The sequence below is a fragment of the Armigeres subalbatus genome, chromosome 1 (genome assembly GCF_024139115.2).
Source record: "Armigeres subalbatus isolate Guangzhou_Male chromosome 1, GZ_Asu_2, whole genome shotgun sequence".
NCBI lineage: Eukaryota > Metazoa > Arthropoda > Insecta > Diptera > Culicidae > Armigeres > Armigeres subalbatus.
Window position 1 is genome coordinate 221,233,268 of NC_085139.1, and position 24,445 is coordinate 221,257,712.

The following is a 24,445-nucleotide window of genomic DNA, read 5'->3' on the forward strand; positions in this document are numbered from 1 at the left end:
AATTCCGGAGCCGTCGCTGGAGGATCTAAAAATAAATACATTGTCGAAGTATCAAGAAATTCAACGGATAAGAGATACCTTCTGGAAAAGATGGTCATCCGACTATCTGCAAGAGTTACAGCAACGTCCGAAGCATAATCATCATCATAAGGAGTTAAAGATCGGAGATCTGGTCGTATTACGGGAGGATAATCTCCCGCCTCTGCAGTGGAAGTTGGGTAGAGTGGACCAGACACATATTGGAGCAGATAAGGTTACCAGAGTGGTAACTGTACGGACGTCGAGCGGTTCTTTCAAGAGGACAACTGCCAAACTGTCGTTGCTTCCAATCGAGGATTGAGTTTCTACGGAAACTGCAAGGCGAGGGAGAATGTTCAGGTGTAAACGGTCATTTGGAATGTATATCCTTAAATTGGTAACCCTATGCTTTATTGGTTTTAATTATTATTTTTTTTCACGGTGTACTGAATGAGTGTGTGGACCGACGCGAAGAATAAAACACGTTTCGAATCTTTTTTAATATACAGTCCGTTTTTATTCCCAGAAAACTGAAGAATAACCCGTAGAGATTCGTTAATGAGAATTTATTCTATCAATGTACGAGTGAGTGGTACGCTTTATGACGCATGGCTGTGCTAATGATGCGCAGTACTCACGATATAATTGCGACATCAGAAGCTAAAAAAGTTTTCCAATTAAATGTTTACCTAAAAGTTTTATAACTCACGGTAATGCGGTGTTCCCAATTGTGTTTAATTTTCTGCTAATTCAGGAGAAACTGACTTTTGGCAAGAAATCACAGAATTTGAATCAAAATAGTCCGAATAAATTCGGCAGAGCAATAAAGTGGACCGGAGCGAGCGCGCCCTCGCCTTTTGTGCTTTCGGCTTTATGTTTATTTATTTATCATCAGACTAAGGCCGGAGTGGCCTGTGCTGCACATAAAAGACTTCTCCATTCAGCTCGGTTCATGGCTGCACTTCGCCAACCACGCAGTCTGCGGAGGGTCCGCAAGTCGTCCTCCACCTGATCGATCCACCTTGCCCGCTGTGCACCTCGCCTTCTTGTTCCCGTCGGATCGTTGTCGAGAACCATTTTCACCGGATTACTGTCCGACATTCTGGCTACGTGCCCGGCCCACCGCAGTCTTCCGATTTTCGCGGTGTGAACGATGGATGGTTCTCCCAACAGCTGATGCAACTCGTGGTTCATTCGCCTTCTCCACGTACCGGCTTTATGTGCATTCGGCTTTTTTTTGCTTTCGGCGTTTTGTGATTCCGTCTTTCGTAGTTGACTCGTCAATATACATAACGACATCTGCAACAAACGGCTCTGTAGAATGTCCTGGATTTTCGGATAATAATTAAACCAACTTAGTACTCTTGTATCACGATTTTAGCTCATTTTATAGTCTTTAAATACAAATTCTTGTTTTATTTTGCTCCTATACGTTGTTTTTTATCTTTTCAATCATGTCGCGTTTGCTTTGTTACAATATGCATATTCCATTAAGTTTTACTCTGTTTTTTTGTTTTCATTTTTTTCTGTTTTCCTTTGTTTTTCTTCTGATTTTTCATCAGTTTAAAAGCTTATAAAAACCACATAAAATATTCGAACAGTTATTTGAATATTGTGTTTGCTGCTACAATGCTGTTGGCTTCTTCCTTCTTTTTTTCTGCTGCTTATGACCGCTGCAATGCGCGTTCGCCTCTAGCGATCAACAATGCTGTTTTTAGGGTTAAGATAAAGCTGCTAGCAGTTTTGCGCGCCGGAACAGATCAAGACCGAAACAAAATCCTAAAGTACCCTAACTACTGAACTACATAATAGGGAAAGCTGAAAATCACAAAAATGGCTTCATCATCGAGGCGCTTCACTGCCTATGACCGTGCTGGTTTTTCTTGATGTACGTACAAAATAGGCAAAATGAGTCGATGAAAATTGGTTTTGAGAGGGGGAGGGACACGTCACGACAAACACAAAGTTTTTCTTCTTACTCTTTTACACTAAATAATACAAAACAAACAATACGGGACAAATGGAGCTTAACGGGAATTGAGTCTTCATTGTGGGAATCGTTGGGTGGGGACATTAATGTTATAGTCTATACACTGTTTCTATTTTGATATTTACATGAGAATAAAATGAAACGAAAAAAAAAGTATGGAAAGATCTCACCATCCTATATTTGTGTTTGCTTTGAAGCGCTTGACTCATACGCACGCGCCGTGCGCATTCCTAATAACAATAGAGCGTGATTGCAGTTTCATTCACACACACGGACACACACACGTAGGAAAAGAAAGAGTGCTGTTTTGTTTGCGAAGCGTATTTTGTATTGTTTTCAATAACTATCTTAGCTATTTAGGCAGGAGGAGGTGGAAATGCTACCCAGGGCGATAGGTTAGGAAAGGTTTTCCAAGGCATAAGAAAACCAGTCTCCGTAGGGACTTAGGGGTAAAAGTTTCAAGGAGTGCTGTAATACCTGTATTCATGAAAATGTCTGTAAGTTTATCTGTTTTGGAACACCTGACATTGATTGGATCATGAAAAAAAAAAAACAACAAAATAAACAGAAACGTTCAGTAAGAAGATTTTTAGAGTGAACTAATAATGCCGTCAAACTGAATGTGAAGATTGGCTCCGGTTATACGGACTATGAGCATATCATGAGTCGTTATGATCTCGGAGCTGAGTGGTGTGCTGTTTGTAGAATTCTGTTTCTCACGTTGCACGTTACGATATCTCACGTTGCCTGAGTGGAACAAGGATAGGTCCGAGGATGCCGGTGAAAAACTGACTGATCAGATGAAACGTTGGTCGGAGCACTTCGAACAACTTTTTCAAACTTCGGCGCCCACACCCACATCTCGACATGAGTCACCAAAGGTGCGATGCAATACCTGCGTTAGCTCAACTGTAAGAGTTGAAGAAGCCACCAGAAGCATGATGTTCAACAAAGTCCCTGGAGTCAATTGCATATCAGTAGGAACAGATGTTCAAAGCTGACCCCATGCTATCCGCGTAAATGTTGCATCAACTATTGCGCCAATATCTGGGATAAGTGCTACTTACTACTCCTAAGGAATTGAATAGCTTGTCATTGCTTTAAATTACACCAAAAGCTTCAATATTAAAACCACTTCAAATTAATCATAATTAATTTTTTGATTATTATCAAGCGTAAAACAAGAAATCTACAATAGATTGAACAATTTTGAAGTAATTTGATTTTATCATTGTTTTGATATTGACAACAATAAATCCAAATTTAGTCATAAGAAAGCGCACGGTGTACCGAAAAGCAAATAAACTTGACAGACCTTTTCATAATCGCATTCCAGTGAGGTTTCCAACGGGGCAACAATCGTGCTAAAGCGTTTCACATTATTCCCAAAAATGCATGTTTCCCAATTTAAGTTTTCTGGTTAATACTGTGGTTTTGTGGCAAAAGGGGAGATAAGGTGGTTTGATTGGGATCGGAATACCTCCGGGACACCATTTCTTGTAAGCCCTGTCTATCATTCATATTGTTGTATTCACAATTCATAAAAACAAAAACAAAAACCCACTCGGACCACACAAACACTCCCAAATTCACATCGTATTGTACGCCGTAGCTGCCGTCGTAGAGGTCGCGTTGATCCGATGTTTGGTCAGGTTGATCTTGGCCAGCGGGTGCGTTTTGCCGTGGTGCTGGATTACCTTCTTGCCGGTAACCCCGGACGCAGGACCATTCCCGGCGCCCTGATTTCCACTATTCGAAGAGGAGCTGTTCAGCGGAGGAACGATGATACCGCGTACGAATGGTCCACCGCCACCGAAGGGCGGCGGCCGGCTAAAGTCCTCCTGCGCAGACCGGATGAGATTGAATGAGTTTGTGATCGTCATCGGGCGGTTCGGCAGGTGCTTGTGTTTGAGCGGCTCGAAAACGGATCGTGGTCGCTGCCGGAGGACCACCTGTTCGTTGCTGCCGGAGCTGGTCATGGAACTGCTGCTGCTGTTGTGTCGATGGTGCGTATTGAACGAGGCCCGTAACCGCGGTGCTTCGTATCGGTCGACCAAATCCCGGACGGTTATGTCCTCCTGCTGATTTTGCTTCCCAGAAGCATGTCCATGGTGCTTGCTCAGTTCTGTATGTATGGCAACCGGAGAGGATGGCAGAGAGCGAACCTTTTTCGATTCCTTTTTGCTTCGATCGCCCACTTTGGCTTCGAAGCTCATTTTGAGGTTCTTTACGATTCCACTAACGCTGATGGCTGTGTTTTCGTCGTTGGTGGCAGTCTTTTTCTCGTCCGGAACGTTTCGCCGGAAACTAAATCTCCGGTGGTGTCCTTTTCCGGTGGATGGTAGCGATTCCTCTTCGGACCTTTTGCCTCCGAAAGGACACAAACAATACGAGTCCGGTGCCGAAGCGGATAATCGCGTATACGTGCTTGAAACTATTGTCGTAGTAGACCGATTCGAGGGCAAAACTTCTTCACTGTTCGATCGCTGCTGGGAACCTTTCCCCCGAACGTCATCATCCGAATCCTTCGGAATATTGTGCCCAAACTTTTCACTACAAATGCGTTTTATCGACGAAGTAGATCGCTCTTCGATCTTCTGTTTCGTCCGCTTTACGGTCCCTGGATGCCATGGTATTTCGTCCTTGTCGTACGGAAAGATTCCGCTTTGTCCGGTGTCCTCTTCTGCTGGACTGGTAGGAGTCACAGGAACCTCGACCACTGTCTGTATGCTGCTGGGATTGCTCGTATCATACGAGCCCCAACTACTATTGCGAGAAGGAGGCGCCTGCGCCGTTCGAGTTCCCTGTTGCCCTCCCAGGATTGGTTGTTGGCTGTCTCCTGAACACCAACTAGAATTCCGCGACGCGGATGACAACGTTCCGCGGATCATATCTGCTACCACGGCAGAATCCACACTGGACCAGGAACTCTGGCGAGACACATGCTGTACTGGCTGCTGTTGCTGCTGCGGCTGCGTCGGCGGCAAAACCGGCTGAACCTGCTGGATTATTTGACTCTGACTGGTCCAGCAGACCACTGGCTGAACTACGGAACTAGTATCACAATTTTGAGCAATAGTTACGGTCGTTAACGAGCTTTTTTCTCCCGGATCCCACTGATGATCTTTAACTTCTTCGTCCGCTCCACCTATCGAGGGTGCTAAACTTAACCCTGTAACGGAAGCCACCGACGAGGACGAACCTTTCCTCTTGTGGTTGCTGCTGGTTTCTTTGGCTTTATTCGACGATTCCAGCTCACTGACGATGGATCGAACAGAGGAAGCTGACAACGCTGATGGCACTACTATCTTCTCGGGATCCTCGGATTGCTCTTGCTCCTGATCATCCTCATCCTGCTGCATCCCCTCCTGCAAGTGCACTATCTGATTCTGTGAGACACTGTAATTCTGCCCGTTCCTACACGGTATCCGAATCGTTTTGGCCTCATTGGACGGTGCCATGAGATGTTCCAGCGAGTGGGACTGCTGTCGACTTGTTTCCAATAGCAAAGCGGCCTTCTCGGAATCTGGGGACCAACTCTTCGGTCGCTTACCCAATCTCCTCAGGAACCTACCGCTCTTGTTCAACGTGTTCGTCGCACTACCCCTGTTCAGAGCCTGAATCAAGGGAGTCGGTTCACTGCCCGGCAGTGTCCGTCCCTCCTTTGCACCGCTTTTCAGATTCGTTTCACTTTTACTCCGCTGAAGCTTTTCCCGATTCTTCATCGCGTCCAGCATCCCCTGGTACGTTTCGAGCTGCATGATAAAGTTCTTGTTCGGCTTGATGCAGTTCCGTTTCTCCTTGACGTGTCGCAACGCCTTGTTGAAATCCCAATCGTTAGCCTTCATGGCGTACGCAATTACCACCGAAGCCGAGCGGGAGATTCCCATCTTGCAGTGCACCAGCACTTTCGAGCCCTCCATTTTGGCGCGGGAGATGTACTTGAACGTGTTGTCCCAATGTTTGAGCAGGTCCGTTTTCTCGTCATCGTACACTCGCACGTTCAAGTAGTCGAACATGCCCGGAAAGAAGTTGTCTATTTCGCGCGTCACGTTCAGAATGTGCCGAACGCTGAAAAAAAGCAGTTGGAAAAATGATCAGTATTTCAATACGGTTAAGAGCAAGATAGTGGACTTAATACAGAAAAACAAGCCAATCATGCACATACCCGTTCCGTTGGAGTTCTTCCAAATTACTGGCATTCCATTCTGATCCCAGGTACACGTGATCAAAGATCTCCGTCGGAGCGTCCATCTGGCCGAGAATGACCAACATCTCCTCGTCAATGAAAGATTTGTACTCGCCGAGATCCATGTCCAGCTGCTCCTCCAGCCGGCCGCGGATGAATTTGGACGTGACCACGTCCAGATCCACCGTCATCATGATCCCTTTCAGTTTTGTGCGTATGACACGTTCCGTTTCCTCGCGTTCCGTCGGTCTGAAAAAAAAAACAAAATTCCGATTTTGAGAAACAACTTCGAACAATTTTCACTGCAGGGGCGTACTTATTTCTGATGGAATCCGGAGACGGTGGCCGACGGCTCTCGATGGAATCCATCGCGTGCCACTCATTGAGGCAGGACCGATCCGAGTCGATGTGGCTCTCGTAGTAGGACACCCATTCATGCGATGAGCCTCCCGCGAAGAAGTTATACTCCCGCGCCTTGGATGACACTTTGTGCAGGGTTTGCAGAGCGGACCTGTGCGGGATAAGGAGAATAGTATGATAAGTCTCGCTTAACTTTTCAAAAGGACCTAAGTAACATTTTTTTCATGATTTAATTTGAATAGCGCATTCAACAGAAAAACATGTAAGCTTTTGATTGCAGTACTCAAATTAATTCATGAAAAAAATGTTACTTAGGTCCTTTTGAAAAGTTAAGCGAGAAGTATAAGTTGCTCAGTTGGAAAAGCCAACGGTAATTGAAATCTGGACGGTTGGTAATGGAATACGGTTCTATACTATTCCCCAGAAAACCATACCCCAGAATTCCATTCCCCAGAATGTACCATTCCCCAGAAAACCAATCCCCAGAATGTACCGTTCTCCCCAGAAAACAGAATATATAAATAGACATGATTTCATTTTCTTGTTTTCTTACAAACATCATCGCAAGACCATAAATAAAATTTGTTTTGATGAGTTGAATGTGCAAAGGCCATTGTGGTAATTATTAGAAACTATAGTTTCAAGTACAATGTGCCTTTTGGCATAATGACCATAACGAGCCCGCCAGCGTAAGGTGCCTGCCAACCCTGTATCAGGGTTCACTCACTTCGACAGTAGATGGGGGAGACCAGGGTTCTTATATCAGGGTTCACTCACTTCGACAGTAGATGGGAGAGACTAGCGCGGGGGTAAAAAAATCATTTTCAGTGCAAACACCTAGTGGTGTATTTATCTTGGTCACGTCTATTCTTGCTTCACCCCAAAACAGAAAAAAATTCTTCTTATTTTGAAACACGCCTTGATTGAGGAAACACATAGGGACCAACGCATTTGCCCGGAGTAAGGCAATTAAGTCAATGATTCCTTCTTTTAAAACGCGCATTTTCCTGTACTCCCTCTATAATATGTTTGTGCTACGTTTGTCCATAATAAGGCACAAGAATATAAAAATGAGTAAATAAATTCTTATTGAAAGGCTCGAATTTTCCCGAAATAAGGTTAACGAATGAATCCTCCTTTTAAAAAACGCATTTGCTCGGAATAAGACAAACAAGTGATATATTCTTTTGACTTACACATTTGCCTGAAATGCGCCTTCTTTCAAATCACGCTTTTGCCCGGAGTATAGCAAACAAGTGGATGATGCCTTCTTTTGAAATATGAATTTACCCGCACTGATGAACATATACAGTTTCATTGAATAAAATTTAAAAAAATACAAATACTGTCGTTACACGCATAACTGTCCCATGTACAGAGGAATCCCAGGTTACTATAAGCATTTGCCGGAAATAAGGTGAATCAGCGAATCAAAAACATCTGGCTGATAAATTTGATGCTGAACTGAAAAGGAAAGCTATCGAAGCTAGAAAACGGAAAAAGAGAGCATTTGATGAACACTTTGCTGAAAAGGTTGACGCTTTGATAACAGAAGTAAGTAAAGAACATCCGTTGACTCAAATGACAACAGTATTACGATTCATCAAACAACACAAAAGAAACAAAGCATCTAAATCTCGTAAGCATATAAATATTCAAAAATGGGAAGAGAAAGCTCGGAAACAGGCAAACGATAATCAAACACAAATTAATACAATCGAAGAGGATGATGGCAGAAATGCAGGGTCCGAACCTACAATTGAAGAAGTACGAAACATCATCTGGTCGATCAAAAATAACACGGCACCTGGCTTGGATCAAATCCACAATGAATTTTGGAAGTACGGGTCGGATGAACTACTTGTAGAACTTACGAATATATTAAAAGATACTAAATTAATGATTTCGTGTGTGTTACTTCTACGTGAAGTTAAACGATTTACAATGATATGGAAATGCTAATATCATCTTCCAAACTTGGACGTACATGTTCATGATAGAATTAGAGGCGAAAGTATAGAATTGATAGTTCCGTTAGGATACGGCAGGCATGAAGAATGTTTTTATAGAAGTCGATTTGAAAGCGAGCGGAGGCAATATTTGTGATGGCACATATCACGACCTTCCATCTTTCGCCCCTTCTAATTTATCAAAGGAACATGTACGTCCAAGTTTGGAAGATGATATTAGCATTTCCATATCATATTAAAAGATGTTTTCAAGAATAATGTTATCCCTCAAAGCTGGACGGAAACAATTCAAATTCCGATTCCGAAAAAGCAGAATCCTCAAAAAGTGGATGATTATCGATGCATCACATTATGTCAGACAGCGTATAAAATATATGCAAAGTTGCTCCTCAGCAGACTAAGAGAACAAATTGATCCTGTGCCGGAGTATCAAATGGGTTTTCAAGCGAAGCGTAGCGCTTCTGATCAAATTTTTGTTTTAAGACGGATCTTAGACAAAAGATGGCGTAAAGGATGTCACACCATAGTAGTATCGCTAGACTTGAAACAAGCGTTTGACAATCTAGACATTTCTAAGACAGCAACCATCCTGAGCGATCTAGGAGTTTCGAAGGCGCTGATTAATCGAATAATCGTTGCATGTCTACACGAAACCACCTCAATCCAATGGTTTGGGCAAAAAACACATTCAGTACAGAAAGGAAGAGGCGTAAAACAAGGCTGCCCACTCAGCCCGGAGTTGTTCGTTCTCTTGCTGCATCACGCGTTGAAATCAATCAATGAATTTCTACCAGACATCACGCTTGTACAAGGAACTGATATTAAACTACCATGTATTTTGGGATATGCCGACGACTTACTGTTTCTGTGTAGAAATGACGAAGATGTTGAAAAACTGCTATCGGTTTTAGAGCCCATACTTGCTTCGATTGGTCTGGAACTGAATACGCTGAAATCTAAAGTTTTAATTAGGGACCCATATTACGTCAATAATGAAGAACCTGACACAATCCTAACGTTTGGAAAATATAAACTAACAACAGTCACCAAACTACGTTATCTAGGTGCTTATATCACAAGCAGCCTTACTAGACGGGAAACTACGGCAGAAAGGAAGAAGAAAGCATATAAGGCATTCTACAGTCTGTGTTCCTTCTTAAAAGAACATAAACTTAAATGGTCGGTTGTCGTAAAGTTGTACCATAGCCTTATTACTCCGGTAGTAACGTACTCGATGGAGGTAGCAACCATACTGAAAAGAAATAGAAATTCTTTGCGAAGAATGGAAAATCATATGCTTCAAGTTTTAAAGCGACTAAGCTTAGCTGACGACGAACGAAGTGAAACTGAATATGAAGAACTTGTACATGAAAGTGAAGATCACCAGACGTCCTCAGAAACATATGACTCAACACCAGACCGCGAAAATAATAATATGTCTACACACACCGACTCAGAAGTTGAAAATATACATGTTGCTCCAAAATGGCTCAAAGGAAAGACCATAAATAATAAAATAAGGATAAATCGTCTAAACTATTATGGTCATATATTACGTAGTGAGAACAAGGGAATACTCAAAACGGCGTTAGAATATAAACTGCCTATGAAGAAAAAAATGGGTCGACCGGCCTTTACTTGGAGGACCAATATAAGACAAGATATCGATAGAAGTAAGATACACATAACGGATTGGCAAGCAGCATTCTTTGATAGTGAAAGGTATAAAAACATGACACGGTGGTTATACGACGAGATGGTGGAATCGGAATATGAGGAAGACAGTGATATAGACGAAGACAGCACAGGCAGCTCACTGATTCCATCAGAATTCGAAGGATTTAGTGAAAACGAATCGTTCTGCTTAGGTTTAGACTTTGAACGTGAAGAGTCAAACTAAAGCAATTAACTTCAACTATACAAACTACACAATGATCTACACGCTTTCAACACTAACATAAACATCGCTCGTTCAAGAAGCATCGGTCGTCAGGTAAATGATTATGACTACTAGAAGCACTAAAAGGTAAGACAAAATCGAAAACAAAATATCAATGTTTAGTTATGTGACCAAAAGATCCAAAGAGTAGTACATATTTTTAATGATGTTATTCATATAAATCAATGAAGCAATGAAGCATTACCATACCATTGATAACTGAATCTTGGACCAGACTTTAAAGACTTGAATTTTGAAGAGCGGAATAGAACATGACCATTTGACTACTGAAATTTATGATATCAGACAGTACTGTAAAGGATATGACGCCATAATCTTGATCAACCGCCAAAATAATGGAAGCTCTCAGATTAATATGTCCATTCATTGCAATAGTACTTAAATTAATTTATTGTATATTTACGATACCATTTAAATTATTCCATGTTGAAACAAAGTCCACTAGTATGATCCCATCACATTACATCAAAGTGTTATGGCTCGGCTGCGGTGGTGGGCGCGGTGACGCGTTTTGACAGAGAATACAGAATAACTGTCAAGATGCGCCGTTGCGTTAATCGCTGTAGAACGGCCTTTACTTGGAGATGGCATCAGTACCACCCGTTGTCAACATAGACTACTATTCGGTATTGAGTGTCGGCTCCAAGAAAACATTAAATCAACTTTACATGTTAATTATTCCGAAAACATTCATGCGCGTGATGAGCTTTCATTATTATTATTATTTGTTTTTGAACTGACAGACTGCGGGAAGGGAAATGTATCGGTATGATCACAATACGAACCCAGACCGCAGTGACCTTGTGAGCAACATAGCTTGAGTCGTCTGCTAGTATTGTGTATCACATGGAGAGCCCAGCCGAGATACCAGTCTATTAAGACTACAACTGGTCAACTCTAGAAAAAAAAAAAAAGTAATAACGGGTGGCAACTAAAACATTGGAATGACTTCAATACTTTTCTATCACAATAATAATGCTTTCACATGTGAATGAATCCTTATACAATATGCCGCCGAAACAGGAAGTATTGCGGCGCGCACTGTACACTTTATCAAGCGAACCAAGACCATGGGAAAAGTACGCGGTCGAACATTATAAGCGTGAAAATGTTTCTTAAACTGTCATAGCATTTTTTGGTCCACTAAGCTCCATTGTATGCAAAGGTTATTGTAAGGCCAAAATCACGAATAAATTCATAAGCAGGATCAGAAGCAGTATTTCGAAAATCGATGTGGCAGAGCCTTCCAGCGGTCATGTCGTACCAGCAAGACTAAGCTGCGCCGCATGGCGAACCATGGACCATATGCTAATATTCATTAGTCTAAGTTTGAAGACTAAGGGAAATTCTTTGTATACCTAACACAATATATTATATCAGATTGAACTGGACTTCTTTGTAGTTTTTTCCCGAGCCGTTCTTTTCATTCCAATTTTTTAGTTGCCAAAATCTTTTTTCGTCATTGTAGGAATCTTTTTAAAGGCATGAAAAAAAATTCTGGGATATGGTGCATTCTGGGGAATAGTTTTCGGGGGAATGTTTCATTCTGGGGAATGGTACATTCTGGGAAGTGGTTTTCTGGGGAACGGTTTGCTGAGGAATGGTTTTCTGGGGTATGGTTTTCAGGGGAATGTTATAGAATCTGGAATACTTGTTTTTATGTAGTTGTAGTTCGTTTGTCAGATATTGCAGAAATGCGACGAATACAACATGCTCACCCATAGGGGAACTGAATCGGCTTTGGCCATGTTCCTAATTTGACCAATTTTGCGAATAACTCCAAAAATAAAGCGATTCGCGAAAGTTTTATTAGTTTCAACAAAAGATATATCCCTCACGATTCAACGCTGCTTTAAACTGACCGATTATTTTGGAAAAATATGTATTTTCCAGGGTTGGCCAAATTAGGCACTAAGTTGGCCAAAACCGGTGCACTTCCCCTACATTTCTATTTATCGACTTTAAAGCCGCATATCGATCGAGATCTGCTATGACAGCTAATGCAGAAGCACGGATTTCCGGATAAATTGACACGGTTGATCAAGGCGTGACTTCGGAAAGCATGAAGAGTTACGGCAAGGCGATGGTCTTGGTAATATTATCGCACGCAACATTGAGAAGAAGGAGGGAGCCTCAAAAGGGAAGCTAAGCGAAACATCAACACCTCTTCGAGGAAGTGCAAGATAGGAAGAGGCTCATAAGAAAACAACGTAAGCCACCCACCACGAGGTTGTACCGGTAGTGTAGTGACAAATTCAAGGTGGTTGAAGAATGCGTGTACTTGGGCTGGTGACCGCCGAAAACGGTACAAGCAGAGAAATTCGGAGACGTATCATGGTGGTTGGAAATCATACAAAACATACTTTGGACGCCCGCCGTTTCAAACTGATACGATAATCCTCAACGGATACGATACCTGGACGATGCTCGTTTAGAGTCGTGGAGGATCAACCCGGGTAGAAGAAAACAGCAAAATAATATCAAATTTTACTATTAATATATGAATAACTGAATAGCAAAATCTGCTATTAGTTTGTTTGATATAGTTGTGCGTTAACGCGCACTTAAAGTTTTTCAAAGGAAAGTGCTGCGTATCATCTATGGTGGGTTGCAGATGGCGGACGTTACGTGGAGGAGGCAAATGAACCACAAGTACTACGATTTATTATATTTTGCTTGTTAGTAATGAATGTTTGAAGGTTATTGTAAGTATCATTGGAGAATGTTTTGTGTTTGGACATGAACATAGGATATACAAATTATAAAGGAGATTTCCAGATGCAGACATTATATTGCTGGTGCCACATGGCATAATTTAATTCAGGTGCCCAAATAAGATCGGAATACTAAATTAAAGCTAAGCTATAAACACAGCTACCATATTGCTGTAGACAATTGCAAGGCGCAAAAACACACTTGTGGGTTTTTGACTGAAGAGGACCTCGTCAAATCTCGTTAAGGGCACCTCATCGACGTACCCCTCGGGGTACAAACAGACTGAACCGTTGGATAAAATTAAATAACAGTGTTTTGATTTTGTCAAGACTGAAAGCCATCTACGCAACGTTATTTAGCAAAGCAAATGGAAGAGTACATCATTTTTAAATCCTTAGAATACTATGTGGAAATAAGAGAACAATATTTGTTATCCATATTGAATTCTATCTTGATCCCGCAAGTAAACCTTCAATTCCTTTCGAAGTAATTTTTCGATTTTGGGCCCTAACGGGGACCAACCGCTTACGTAGGCATGTAATTCCCAAGAGAGGTACCCGGGTAGAGGTGAACAACAAACAAATTTATATACATAAAAATGAATTTCTGTCTGTCTGAACCTTATAGACTCCGAAACTACTGAACCGATCTGCGTGAAAATGTGTATGCAGAGGTTTTCGGAGCCGAGGAAGGTTCTTAATATGGTTCGAGACCCCTCCCCCTTTTGGAAAGGGGGGCTCCCATACAAATGAAACACAAAATTTCTTCATAACTCGAGTATTATTCAGATAATAAATCAATTTAGGCGAAACAAAGTTCGTCGGGTCTGCTAGTGTCATAATAATAACAAATTCTACTGTTGTGATATCAGGTTTTGTTATTCTTATGTTATTTATGAATATATAATAGTAAAATTTGTTATTCATATGTTATTGTAATAAAGAGCAGAACAACAAATGAAGAACACATTTTGCAACCAAAACAAACTTTGTTATTCATTTATCATTTGCATTTTCAACATATTAATAATAACTGATTTTGATATTACCTTTTCTGAAAATATATTCCCATTGGTTTGCTCTTGTCAAAATGAGTTATTTTTTAGCTATTCGCTCGAACAATGTCTGCTATTATTTTTGTTATTTTAGCAACTGTATCAAACAAACTAACTTCAGATTTTGCTATTATGTTATTCACATATTAATATAAAGAGACCAACACTTTCTTGGACCAATCCGGGACACTTAACCTTACGCACTATAAACATTGAAAGCGTAACAAATCGTTTCAGAAAGGATTATTCTCCTTTCAACCAAAACATCCAGCATGATGGTAATTACTCGATTTCATAGAAATCGTTTGCCGTTTGGAAAAAGGGCCATTCGACGGATAATTACAGTTGACCAAACATGACATTTGATCGAACAAGTCATTTGGCAGGAAATGCCATTTGGTCGAAAATGTTATTTCCTTATCGTCCGTGTGTTCTCTTTGGCCAAATGACATTTTCGGCTAAACCGTTTTGGCAGTGGTCAGGCTCCGGAATTCTCACTCATATGAAAAAAAAACCTGCGATTAATCCATTTAGCGGAGTGTAATTTTTCATGGTACCCCTGTGAGGAAGTATTCTCACACAACATTTTTATCCAGATAGAATGGCGGGTGATAAATTCGCGAGCGCCAGATCGCCGGATCATTTACTTTTAATCCACAAATTTTCCTTCTCGTCGCCTCATCAGATAAATTTTACAAGCATATTTACAAAAATTTGGGACCGCAACGGGATTCGAACCCAAAATAATTTTAAAATGTTCAGAGCGCCCACTAAAACCACGCCACCACATGAATTGATTGAAAGCGAAGGGAAAAACTGCTGTATTGAACCTTTTGCTTATCGTGGCGCATCGTCAGATTCAATCAGCTTGGAGAGGCAAAGCAAGCGGCATTTGATTTTCGCGAGACATGGGAAGAAGGATAACAATTTTTCGCACCATCGCTTGTGCCGGAGTTTATCGCACTGTAATTTATCCGGATAAAATGCATAGTGGAGTGATCAGTTGTCCCGTAAGTGAGTGAGAAATCCGAACCCTGGCAGTGGTATTTGGACGAATGACTTTTGGTTCAATGACTTTTGGCCAAACGACCATTTCCGTTCATTTGATCAGTCCTATGAAAATCGTATCTTCCATTTCTCTCAGTGTACAGTATAAGGTGTACTATGAGAAGAGGGTTCGATACCCGCTCCAGTCGTGAAATAAGCGATAAGCGAAACATTCTTCACTGGTCAACTGGTACACCCAGGTTTTTTTTACACGGTTTGGTTTTAGTCGTTTAAGACCTTCAGCATCAATGAGTTAACCCCACGAAAAAATTCAGAAAAAATCAAAGAAAATTCAGGGGGTATTTAGAAAGCTGTTAAAATTCAGGTTACCCGAGAAATTAATGGATTCCAACCGTGTAAAAAAAACCTGGGTGTACTGTCCGTTTGTTTAAGCCGTTTTCGACATTTTCTGAAATCTTTGCAGAATTAAGGATGCTCCAAATGTTACACATTTTCTGGTATTCAATTTTCCAGTTTTTGGAGCTAACTCAAGTCCTTACGATTCAGATCATTGTCATGACTTGAACTTTCGGAAGTTCCTCCAGGCATTCCTCCGGAAGTTCCTCCAGGCATTCCTCCGGAAGTTCTTCCAGGAATTCCTCCGTAAGTTCTTCCAGGAATTCTCGGAGGAACTTCCGGAGGAATTCCTGGAGGAACTTCCGAGGGAATTCCTGAAGGAACTTCCGGAGGAATTCCTGGAGGAACTTCCGAGGGAATTCCCGAAGGAACTTTCAAAGGAATTCCCGGAATTACGGAGGACTTCATGGAGGAACTTCCGGAGGAATTCCAGGAGGAAGTTCCGGAGGAATTCTCGGAGGAACTTCCGGAGGAATTCCCGGAGGAACTTCCGGAGGAATTCTCGGAGGAACTTCTGGAGGAATTCCCGGAGGAACTTCTGGAGGAATTCCCGGAGGAACTTCTGGAGGAATTCCCGGAGGAACTACCGGAGGAATTCCCGAAGGAACTTCCGGAGGAATTCCCGGAGGAACTTCCGGAGGAATTCCAGGAGGAACTTCCGGAGGAATTCTCGGAGGAACTTCCGGAGGAATTCCCGGAGGAACTTCTGGAGGAATTCCCGGAGGAACTACCGGAGGAATTCCCGAAGGAACTTCCGTAGGAATTCCCGGAGGAATTTCCCGGAGGAACTTCCGGAGGAATTCCCGGAGGAACTTCCGGTGGAATTCCCGGAGGAACTTTCGAAGAAAAAACAGGAATTCCCGGAGGAACTTCCGGAGGAATTCCCGGAGGAACTTCCGGAGGAATTCCCGGAGGAACTTCCGGAGCAACTTCCAGAGGATCTTCCGGAGGAATTCCCGGAGGAACTTCCGAAGGAATTCTTGGAGGAACTTTCGAAGGAATTCCTGGAGGAACTTCCGAAGGAATTCCTGGAGGAACTTCCAAAGGAATTCCTGGAGGAACTCCCGAAGGAATTCCTGGAGGAACTTCCGAAGGAATTCTTGGAGGAACTTTCGAAGGAATTCCTGGAGGAACTTCCGAAGGAATTCCTGGAGGAACTTCCGAAGGAATTCCTGGAGGAACTTCCGAAGGAATTCCTGGAGGAACTTCCGAAGGAATTCTTGGAGGAACTTCCGAAGGAATTCCTAGAGGAACTTCCGAAGGAATTCCTAGAGGAACTTCCGAAGGAATTCCTAGAGGAACTTCCGAAGGAATTCCTAGAGGAACTTCCGAAGGAATTCCTGGAGGAACTTCCGATATTGAGTACTGTGCGAAATAAATGAGACTTTTTTAAAATTATCAATCATATACCTACGGCTTCCAAACAGTATAAATCCTTAGTTTTCTGTGCAGTGAGCCGGGAATCGGGTCCATAGGCCCAAGTAGTGATTTACCCTAGTTGTATCATTTACATTTTTGTTAATTTTTTAAACCCCAGACGATCCAGCCTTGGATTGAAAGTCTCGCTAATAAAGACATAAAAAAAGGAAAACGTCTGTAATTCTTCCCCACAAATTCAATCAATACCAGCTCAACTCAAATAAGCACGCACGATAGTGTTGGGTCAGCTGAAATAAATTAACTTCTTTGAACGATGCACGGGTTTTACACGATTTTAACAAAAAATAATATGTTACAAATATGCGATCCTGGGTAGTTATTGGAATATCAGGTAGTGTGCGACACCTCGCTGTAGATGGAAGATGAATAAGGCGCCAGTTAGATGCGGTTGCGCTTTGGTAGATTAAGATTGTTATTGCTGTATTGTATATTATCTGTTGTTTGAATAAAAAGAGCTGCAGCTGCTGGCAGAGTCACCAGTCAGAAGCCTGCCATGGAGTAGAGAGAAATCTATTATTTTTTTTTTCTTGGTGAGGGCTTTCCTTTATCTGCAAAATTGCGTTTTTTGCTAATAAAATGTCTGAAAGACACCGATTTCAGTCGCGGTGGGATGGGAAGACAAATACAGGGTCGTTTACCTTAATTACATATCCACAACCAAATTTACCTACAGCAAAAGTTATACACGCACGTGTGTATCGCGAGAAGTGCCCCCAGCGTGTTGTGGTGGGACGATCGTCAAACTGTGAAAATGAAAATACAAGAATCTCCATAGGCAATGCGGCTCAATAACGTAGATTCTAATTCTTTTCACCTCCAACTTGAAGTTTTGGTTAGAATTTTTGGTTAGAACATGAATCAAACAAGACTATTTTGGTCCACATTTATCATATTGAAGCTTATTTTTTGTCATTGCAAAAAATAGTGTGTGCAACTTGTTGCAAAACATACAACTCGTGCTGAAAAAATAAAACATCCTTTTGTGACTAGTTGCACAAATTACTATTGGCTTATATAGACACGTCATGATCTTTCAGGGTTAGGATACTTGCGGTTTTTAGCTTGGCCTTTCTATCGGCGACTGTGTTGCATTGGATGATGGTGTTCTGTTGTCAGGTAACATCGAGGTTCGACACGCTGCGGTAGGTCGACGGATCTTGTTTGGGAACTAACAGCCGGCACTTCCGGAATCGTTAACACGGACAACGATGGAGGTGATCTAATGGCGATGGGCAATCGCAAAGGCCGCTTCAGGACCCAAATGATGTCACGGTTACGTTCTTTGCGCAGTCGATGCAGATAATTTTGAAGGAGCTTAGCAATGGACGCTACAGGGTACGGACAGTGGCGTGGTGTCGAAGTAGTCAAAGGCGATGTACAATGGCCGAATGCAATGGACATGGACATCACTAACTGGCCCTTCACGTGTGCGTTGTAATACTGGACACTCGTTTTGTCCGAATCCGGGAACAACTGGAGATTGTCCCGTCCGGAGAACCAATTTTGCACCACCTTATCAACGCGAGAAAAGAACAAGAAAACAGAAAAAGGTCCGCTTTCTGGACCTACACCTATAATTAGTACCCTAATAACGTTATATGTTTTCCAATAGGTTTTTGTTCATTAACAGTTTGCTTTTTTTACCTTACATAAAAGATCTGAACAATAGAGTAGCACAAACAATTATAATATTTAACTAACATTTTAAAGTAAACGTTATAACTAAACGCATTGACACGAGGCTTGGGTTCTAAGCTCTAAATAAGTTCCGCTGTATTTGACCACCTGCCAGTATAAGGGGTATTAATTAGACTCTTTCACTAATTTATTTAACCACTCTTCGATTTTAATCAACAGAAATTCCGACAAACACTTGGAGTCTAAGGACAGATACAGAATAATAGGATTCCGGATTCATAAGCCGAGCCATTACTAAGGTACGACAAAACCCGACAATACCCGATCACTAATGGTTCCGTTTGGCAACCCTTCCACCTGGGATTCCTGGAGTGTTAACGTGGAACCCACGTTTCTCACTGACAAGAAGACAACCATTACCGGTTCGAAACAAGTGAGATGTGCAATGGGCTTGTTGGGGAGAAGGAAATGAAAATGCACAAAACAAATTATTTAAAAGTTTATTTTTGGGAATCAGTGTATCAGAGTTTCCCATCCTTTTTCGATACGCGACTCACCAATCAGAATCCCATATGTCTTGCGACCCATAAAATCAGTGGCGTCGCGTAACCTCACTTTTTACCTGTGCACTGACACAAAAAATGAAAATTTGGATATTTCTACAGCCCAAATGGAAAATATAATTATCAGAGTCGTTTAAACTAATCAAAATCTAGTTATTTTATACATTTTCGCACGAAAATTCCTTAAATTTAAGTCCAGTGCACAGGTAGATTGAGGTTAGGGAAACGCCACTGCATAAAATGCTAAGAGTTCTTTGAAATTTGATTAAAAAATGAGTGCTTTTTATTGGGAAAAAATAATGATTTGCTACATACCCCTTTATAGTGCTCCCTTGACCAGAGAATTATTATAAATATGATTATTTCTACTATCCTGTCTACATCTTGTCTTATTATGGTATTATACTTTATTGTTTATGCCAGTCTTTCCTTCATCCTTATGCTTGTTTACGACCAAATACTGTTCATTAACCGAAAGCACTTCTCCTGTACAGCATCTTCTTCAGGAATCCACAAGCTGCAACGAAATGCTAATTAGCTTCGTCTAGGAGCTTCGAAGATTTCCTTGGTCTCAGAATCCTTCCAAAGCGTAAGTGGTATGTTGCTTCCCATCATCACTACCGAAAAGAGCTCTAGACTCGACATTGTAGAAATCTGGTTTCAATATAATTTCCATTATACTTTTGACAAAGCCGGATACCTCAAATAGTTTCAAACGTTACGTGGAAAAACATGTGCATTTAAAACAGTATATGTATTTTTTTTTTAATGTTTCACACTACAATAGTTATACATGATTTAATGAAAATGGACTTTCATGGACTTTCCATTCCCGTATTTCCCGCTTTCTCGACTCACTGGTCACCCTGAATAGTACACCTTCCTAGGGACATTATTACAGTTCGTGCGTTCAACGAAGCTTCTTTGATTCAGCCCGACTTTGCGTCCCACGTCACTCAAATTCAAAGATACAGAATCTTTGCGATTTTTCAATTCTCTTCAACAAGTAAAATAATGAGCCCAATATTTTTAGCTGGCACTGTAGAGTAGACATTTTCATTGCATTTATGGATTAGGTTTGAGGCAATTTCGTTAACAACCGAGGGAACATGTTAAACAGTTGAAAATATTATAATTAACTATTAGCAGGACAAGAACCACTATCAGTGTTGTATCGTATTTTGATCATTTTGTAATTAATGGTCCTGTAAATATGTCATTAAATGTACTATTTGTTTTAAAAAACTGTCGTGGCAAATAAGTAAATGTTCAAAAACTAAGGACTGTTGCGTTGTGTGGTAATTACCCAAATACGCATCTAGAAAGCCCATCGATTTTGGAGCACTCCACCACTTCAAATCCACTTTATTCAAAACAGGAAAGAATCGCGATAGATGATTTTTCAATTTTCACTAACATTAAGGCGCAATTGTCCCAACCGATATAGTGCAAGATCATCGCTGTTTTATTGAAAAGCTTCAAATAAATTATTTCATAAGTTTTTCTTGTATATAGTATGGGAGGTTTTTTATCAGTTCAATACCAATTGAATTATTTCTTAAGGAACAGTGATTGTCCAGTTGTTGAATGTTTTACAAGTAATCAAAGAAAACTGTATGTTTTTTTTTGTTTTTGTTTGTATCATTATCATATTATTATTTAATCAGACTAAGGCCGAAGTGGCCTGTGCGGTATATAAGAGTCTTCTCCATTCGGCTCGGTCCATGGCTACACGTCGCCAACCACGCAGTCTACGGAGGGTCCGCAAGTCATCTTCCACCTGATCGATCCACCTTGCCCGCTGCGCACCTCGCCTTCTTGTGCCCGTCGGATCGTTGTCGAGAACCATTTTCACCGGGTTACTGTCCGACATTCTGGCTACGTGCCCGGCCCATCGCAGTCGTCCGATTTTCGCGGTGTGAACGATGGATGGTTCTCCCAACAGCTGATGCAATTCGTGGTTCATTCGCCTCCTCCACGTACCGTCCGCCATCTGCACCGCACCATAGATGGTACGCAGCACTTTCCTTTCGAAAACTCCAAGTGCGCGTTGGTCCTCCACGAGCATCGTCCAGGTCTCGTGTCCGTAGAGGACTACCGGTCTAATTAGCGTTTTGTAGATTGTCAGTTTGGTACGGCGGCGAACTCTATTCGATCGGAGCGTCTTGCGGAGTCAAAGTACGTACGATTTCCAGCCACTATGCGTCTCCGAATTTCTCTGCTGGTGTCATTTTCGGCAGTCACCAGTGAGCCCAAGTACACAAATTCTTCTACCACCTCGATTTCGTCACCACCGATGCAAACTCGCGGTGGGTGGCTCATATTGTCTTCTCTTGAACCTCTTCCTATCATGTACTTCGTCTTCGACGTGTTGATGACTAGTCCGATCCGCTTAGCTTCCCTCTTCAGTCTGATGTAGGCTTCCTCCATCTTCTCAAAGTTACGTGCCATAATATCTATGTCGTCGGCGAAACCAAATAGCTGGACGGACTTATTGAAAATTGTACCACTCGTGTTAATCCCTGTTCTTCGTATTACCCCTTCCAAAGCGATGTTGAATAGCAAACACGAAAGACCATCACCTTGCCGTAACCCTCTGCGGGTTTCGAAGGGACTCGAGAATGCCCCTGAAACTCGAACTACGCACATCACCCGATCCATCGTCGCTTTGATCAACCGTGTCAGTTTATCCGGAAATCCGTGTTCGTGCATTAGCTGCCATAGCTGGTCCCGATCGATTGTATCATATGCGGCTTTGAAGTCGATGAATAGATGATGTGTGGGCACTAGGGTGGCTCAAAAAACACTTTTTCAAATTTTTTGATGGGCCGCCCTCTTATTCGGTTCTATTTGATGCCCTGATGCTCTGGACAAAATTTCAGCCAAATCGGTCAACGTTTGGGCAGTGCTAAACTCGTTGGAAGTTTATATGGAAAAATGTATGCAGAAACATCAAAAAACAGTAATTTGCAGTTGGACGGCACAATTTACGATCAAGAATCATGATACTCATTCAGTTCTTGTAGAATTAAATACAGAATGTTGTGCTGAAAACCACGAGAAGATTAGAGTTTATTACGCAAAGATATTAGCATTTTACTGGAGTGTTGTAGGGGTGAATTTATTTCTTTTCAAAGGTAAAAGAAACGAAATTTGCTCAAACCGCACTGCAGAGAAATGCTAATAACTTAGCCGGGCAAACTCTAATCTTCTCGCGGTTTTCTGCATAACATTCTGTATTAAATTCTTCAAGATCTGCATGAGTATCTTAGTTGTTCATCGTAAGTTGTGCCGTCCAACTGCAATTTACTGTTTTTGGATGTTTCTGCATACATTTTTGCATATAAACTTCCAACGAGTTTAGCACCAACCAAACGTTGAATGATTTGGCTGAAATTTTGTCCACAGCATCAGGGCATCAAATAGAACCGAATAAGAGGCCGGCTCATCAAAAAATTTGGAAAAGGTTTTTCCCATACTAATTTGAGCCACCCTAGTGGGCACGTTGTATTCGCGGCATTTCTGCAGTACTTGGAGAATGGCGAACACCTGGTGCGTGGTGGAGCGTTCGCCCATAAAACCCGCCTGGTACTGCCCCACGAATCCCCTTGCAGTTGGTGCTAGTCGACGGCATAAAATTTGGGAGAGTACCTTGTAGGCGGCGTTCAGCAATGTGATTGCGCGGTAGTTGCTACAATCCAGCTTATCGCCCTTTTTGTAGATGGGACACACGACTCCTTCCATCCACTCCTGCGGCAAAACTTCCTCCTCCCAAATCTTGGTAATGACCCAGTGCAGCGCTCTAGCCAGTGCCTCACCACCGTGTTTAAATAGCTCTCCTGGTAGTTGGTCAACCCCAGGGGCTTTGTTGTTCTTCAGCCGGCCAATCTCCTCCTGGATTTCCTGGAGATCCGGAGCCGGTAGAATTATGTCCTGCGCGCGTTCTCCCAGGTCCATCACCATACCGCCATCTTCGTCTGCCACATCGCCATTCAGGTGTTCTTCGTAGTGCTGCCGCCACCTTTGGATCACCTCACGCTCGTTCGTAAGAAGGTTCCCGTTTATGTCCTTACACATATCAGGCTGTGGCACGTGGCCCTTACGTGAACGGTTTAACTTCTCATAGAACTTTCGTGTGTTATTAGCGCGGTACAGTTGCTCCGTTTCTTCACGGTCTCGATCTTCCTGCTGGCGCTTTTTCCTCCGGAAAATCGAGTTTTGTCTGTTCCGCGCCTGTTTATATCGTGCCTCGTTCGCCCTCGTGCGGTGTTGCAGCAATCTCGCCCATGCTGCATTCTTCTCTTCCATTATCATAACACTTTGCAAAAAATATTTTAACCATGATAATAAATCAAAACAGATTCAAGCGTATATTGATTTTGATTCTGAAGCTATTGTAAAAAGCACAACATTATCGTAAACAGCAAGTTTGTTGAAAACAACATGGGTCAGCACAGCATACGATACTCAGTAACTTTGCTAGTCCCGGCTGGTCTAATTCAAACAATCAAAGTGGGACAAGATCGCCATATGGGACAAGACAGCCAACGTTTATTATGACTTAAGTAAGCATTATATTCACATTATTATTAGGAGGGATGGATAACAATAATATAAAAGCGCTATACAACTGAAAAACGCACTCTGATAACCTCACTTGTTCTTGAAATATTGATTTTAAGATGGTTAAGCTGAAATTAGAATTTTCTTATAATTTTGTCGTTACATAATATAAGGATTGAAGTCAAAACTACTCATTTTTCAGTACAAATTGATATTTATCACTGCTTTTATATGTCTATAGTTTATCTACATTAATAATTTAAGGAGATTAACAGTAATTATTGGATATACGTCAGCTTGGGGCGGCATTGCAAACTGTATTAGAAACAAAGACATCTCCATGATTAATGGTCGCCTAACCCTTAAATGCAATTCACGTTGAAATCAAATGTTTTGACGGGGAAGGGCCGTTTGTTGTTTGGTCGAATATGTATGTCATTAATCCGAGACTCGACTGGCATAAAATCATTTGGCCGAAATAGACATATGGCCGATAATGTCGTTCGGCCGAACAGGTCATTTGACTGAAAAGTCCTCTAATCGAATAGGTTATTTAGCCAAAAAGGCCTAGATGGTCGTTT

At 41.8% G+C, this 24,445-nt stretch overlaps 1 protein-coding gene across 2 annotated transcripts in view; it reads right to left on the reverse strand.

The window, feature by feature from the left end:
* Positions 1–1,377: 1,377 nt before the first annotated feature.
* LOC134205793 (protein phosphatase Slingshot) overlaps positions 1,378–24,445 on the reverse strand; it is a 79,753-nt gene continuing 56,685 nt past the window's right edge. For both annotated transcript variants that reach the window (XM_062681387.1, XM_062681388.1), the window contains exons 5-7: positions 6,514–6,708; positions 6,177–6,446; positions 1,378–6,079 (exon numbers count right to left, since the gene is read on the reverse strand). In XM_062681387.1, coding sequence (XP_062537371.1) covers positions 3,598–6,079; positions 6,177–6,446; positions 6,514–6,708 — 2,947 coding nt within the window. In that variant the 3' untranslated portion in view covers positions 1,378–3,597. The remainder of the gene's footprint in view (positions 6,080–6,176; positions 6,447–6,513; positions 6,709–24,445) is intronic.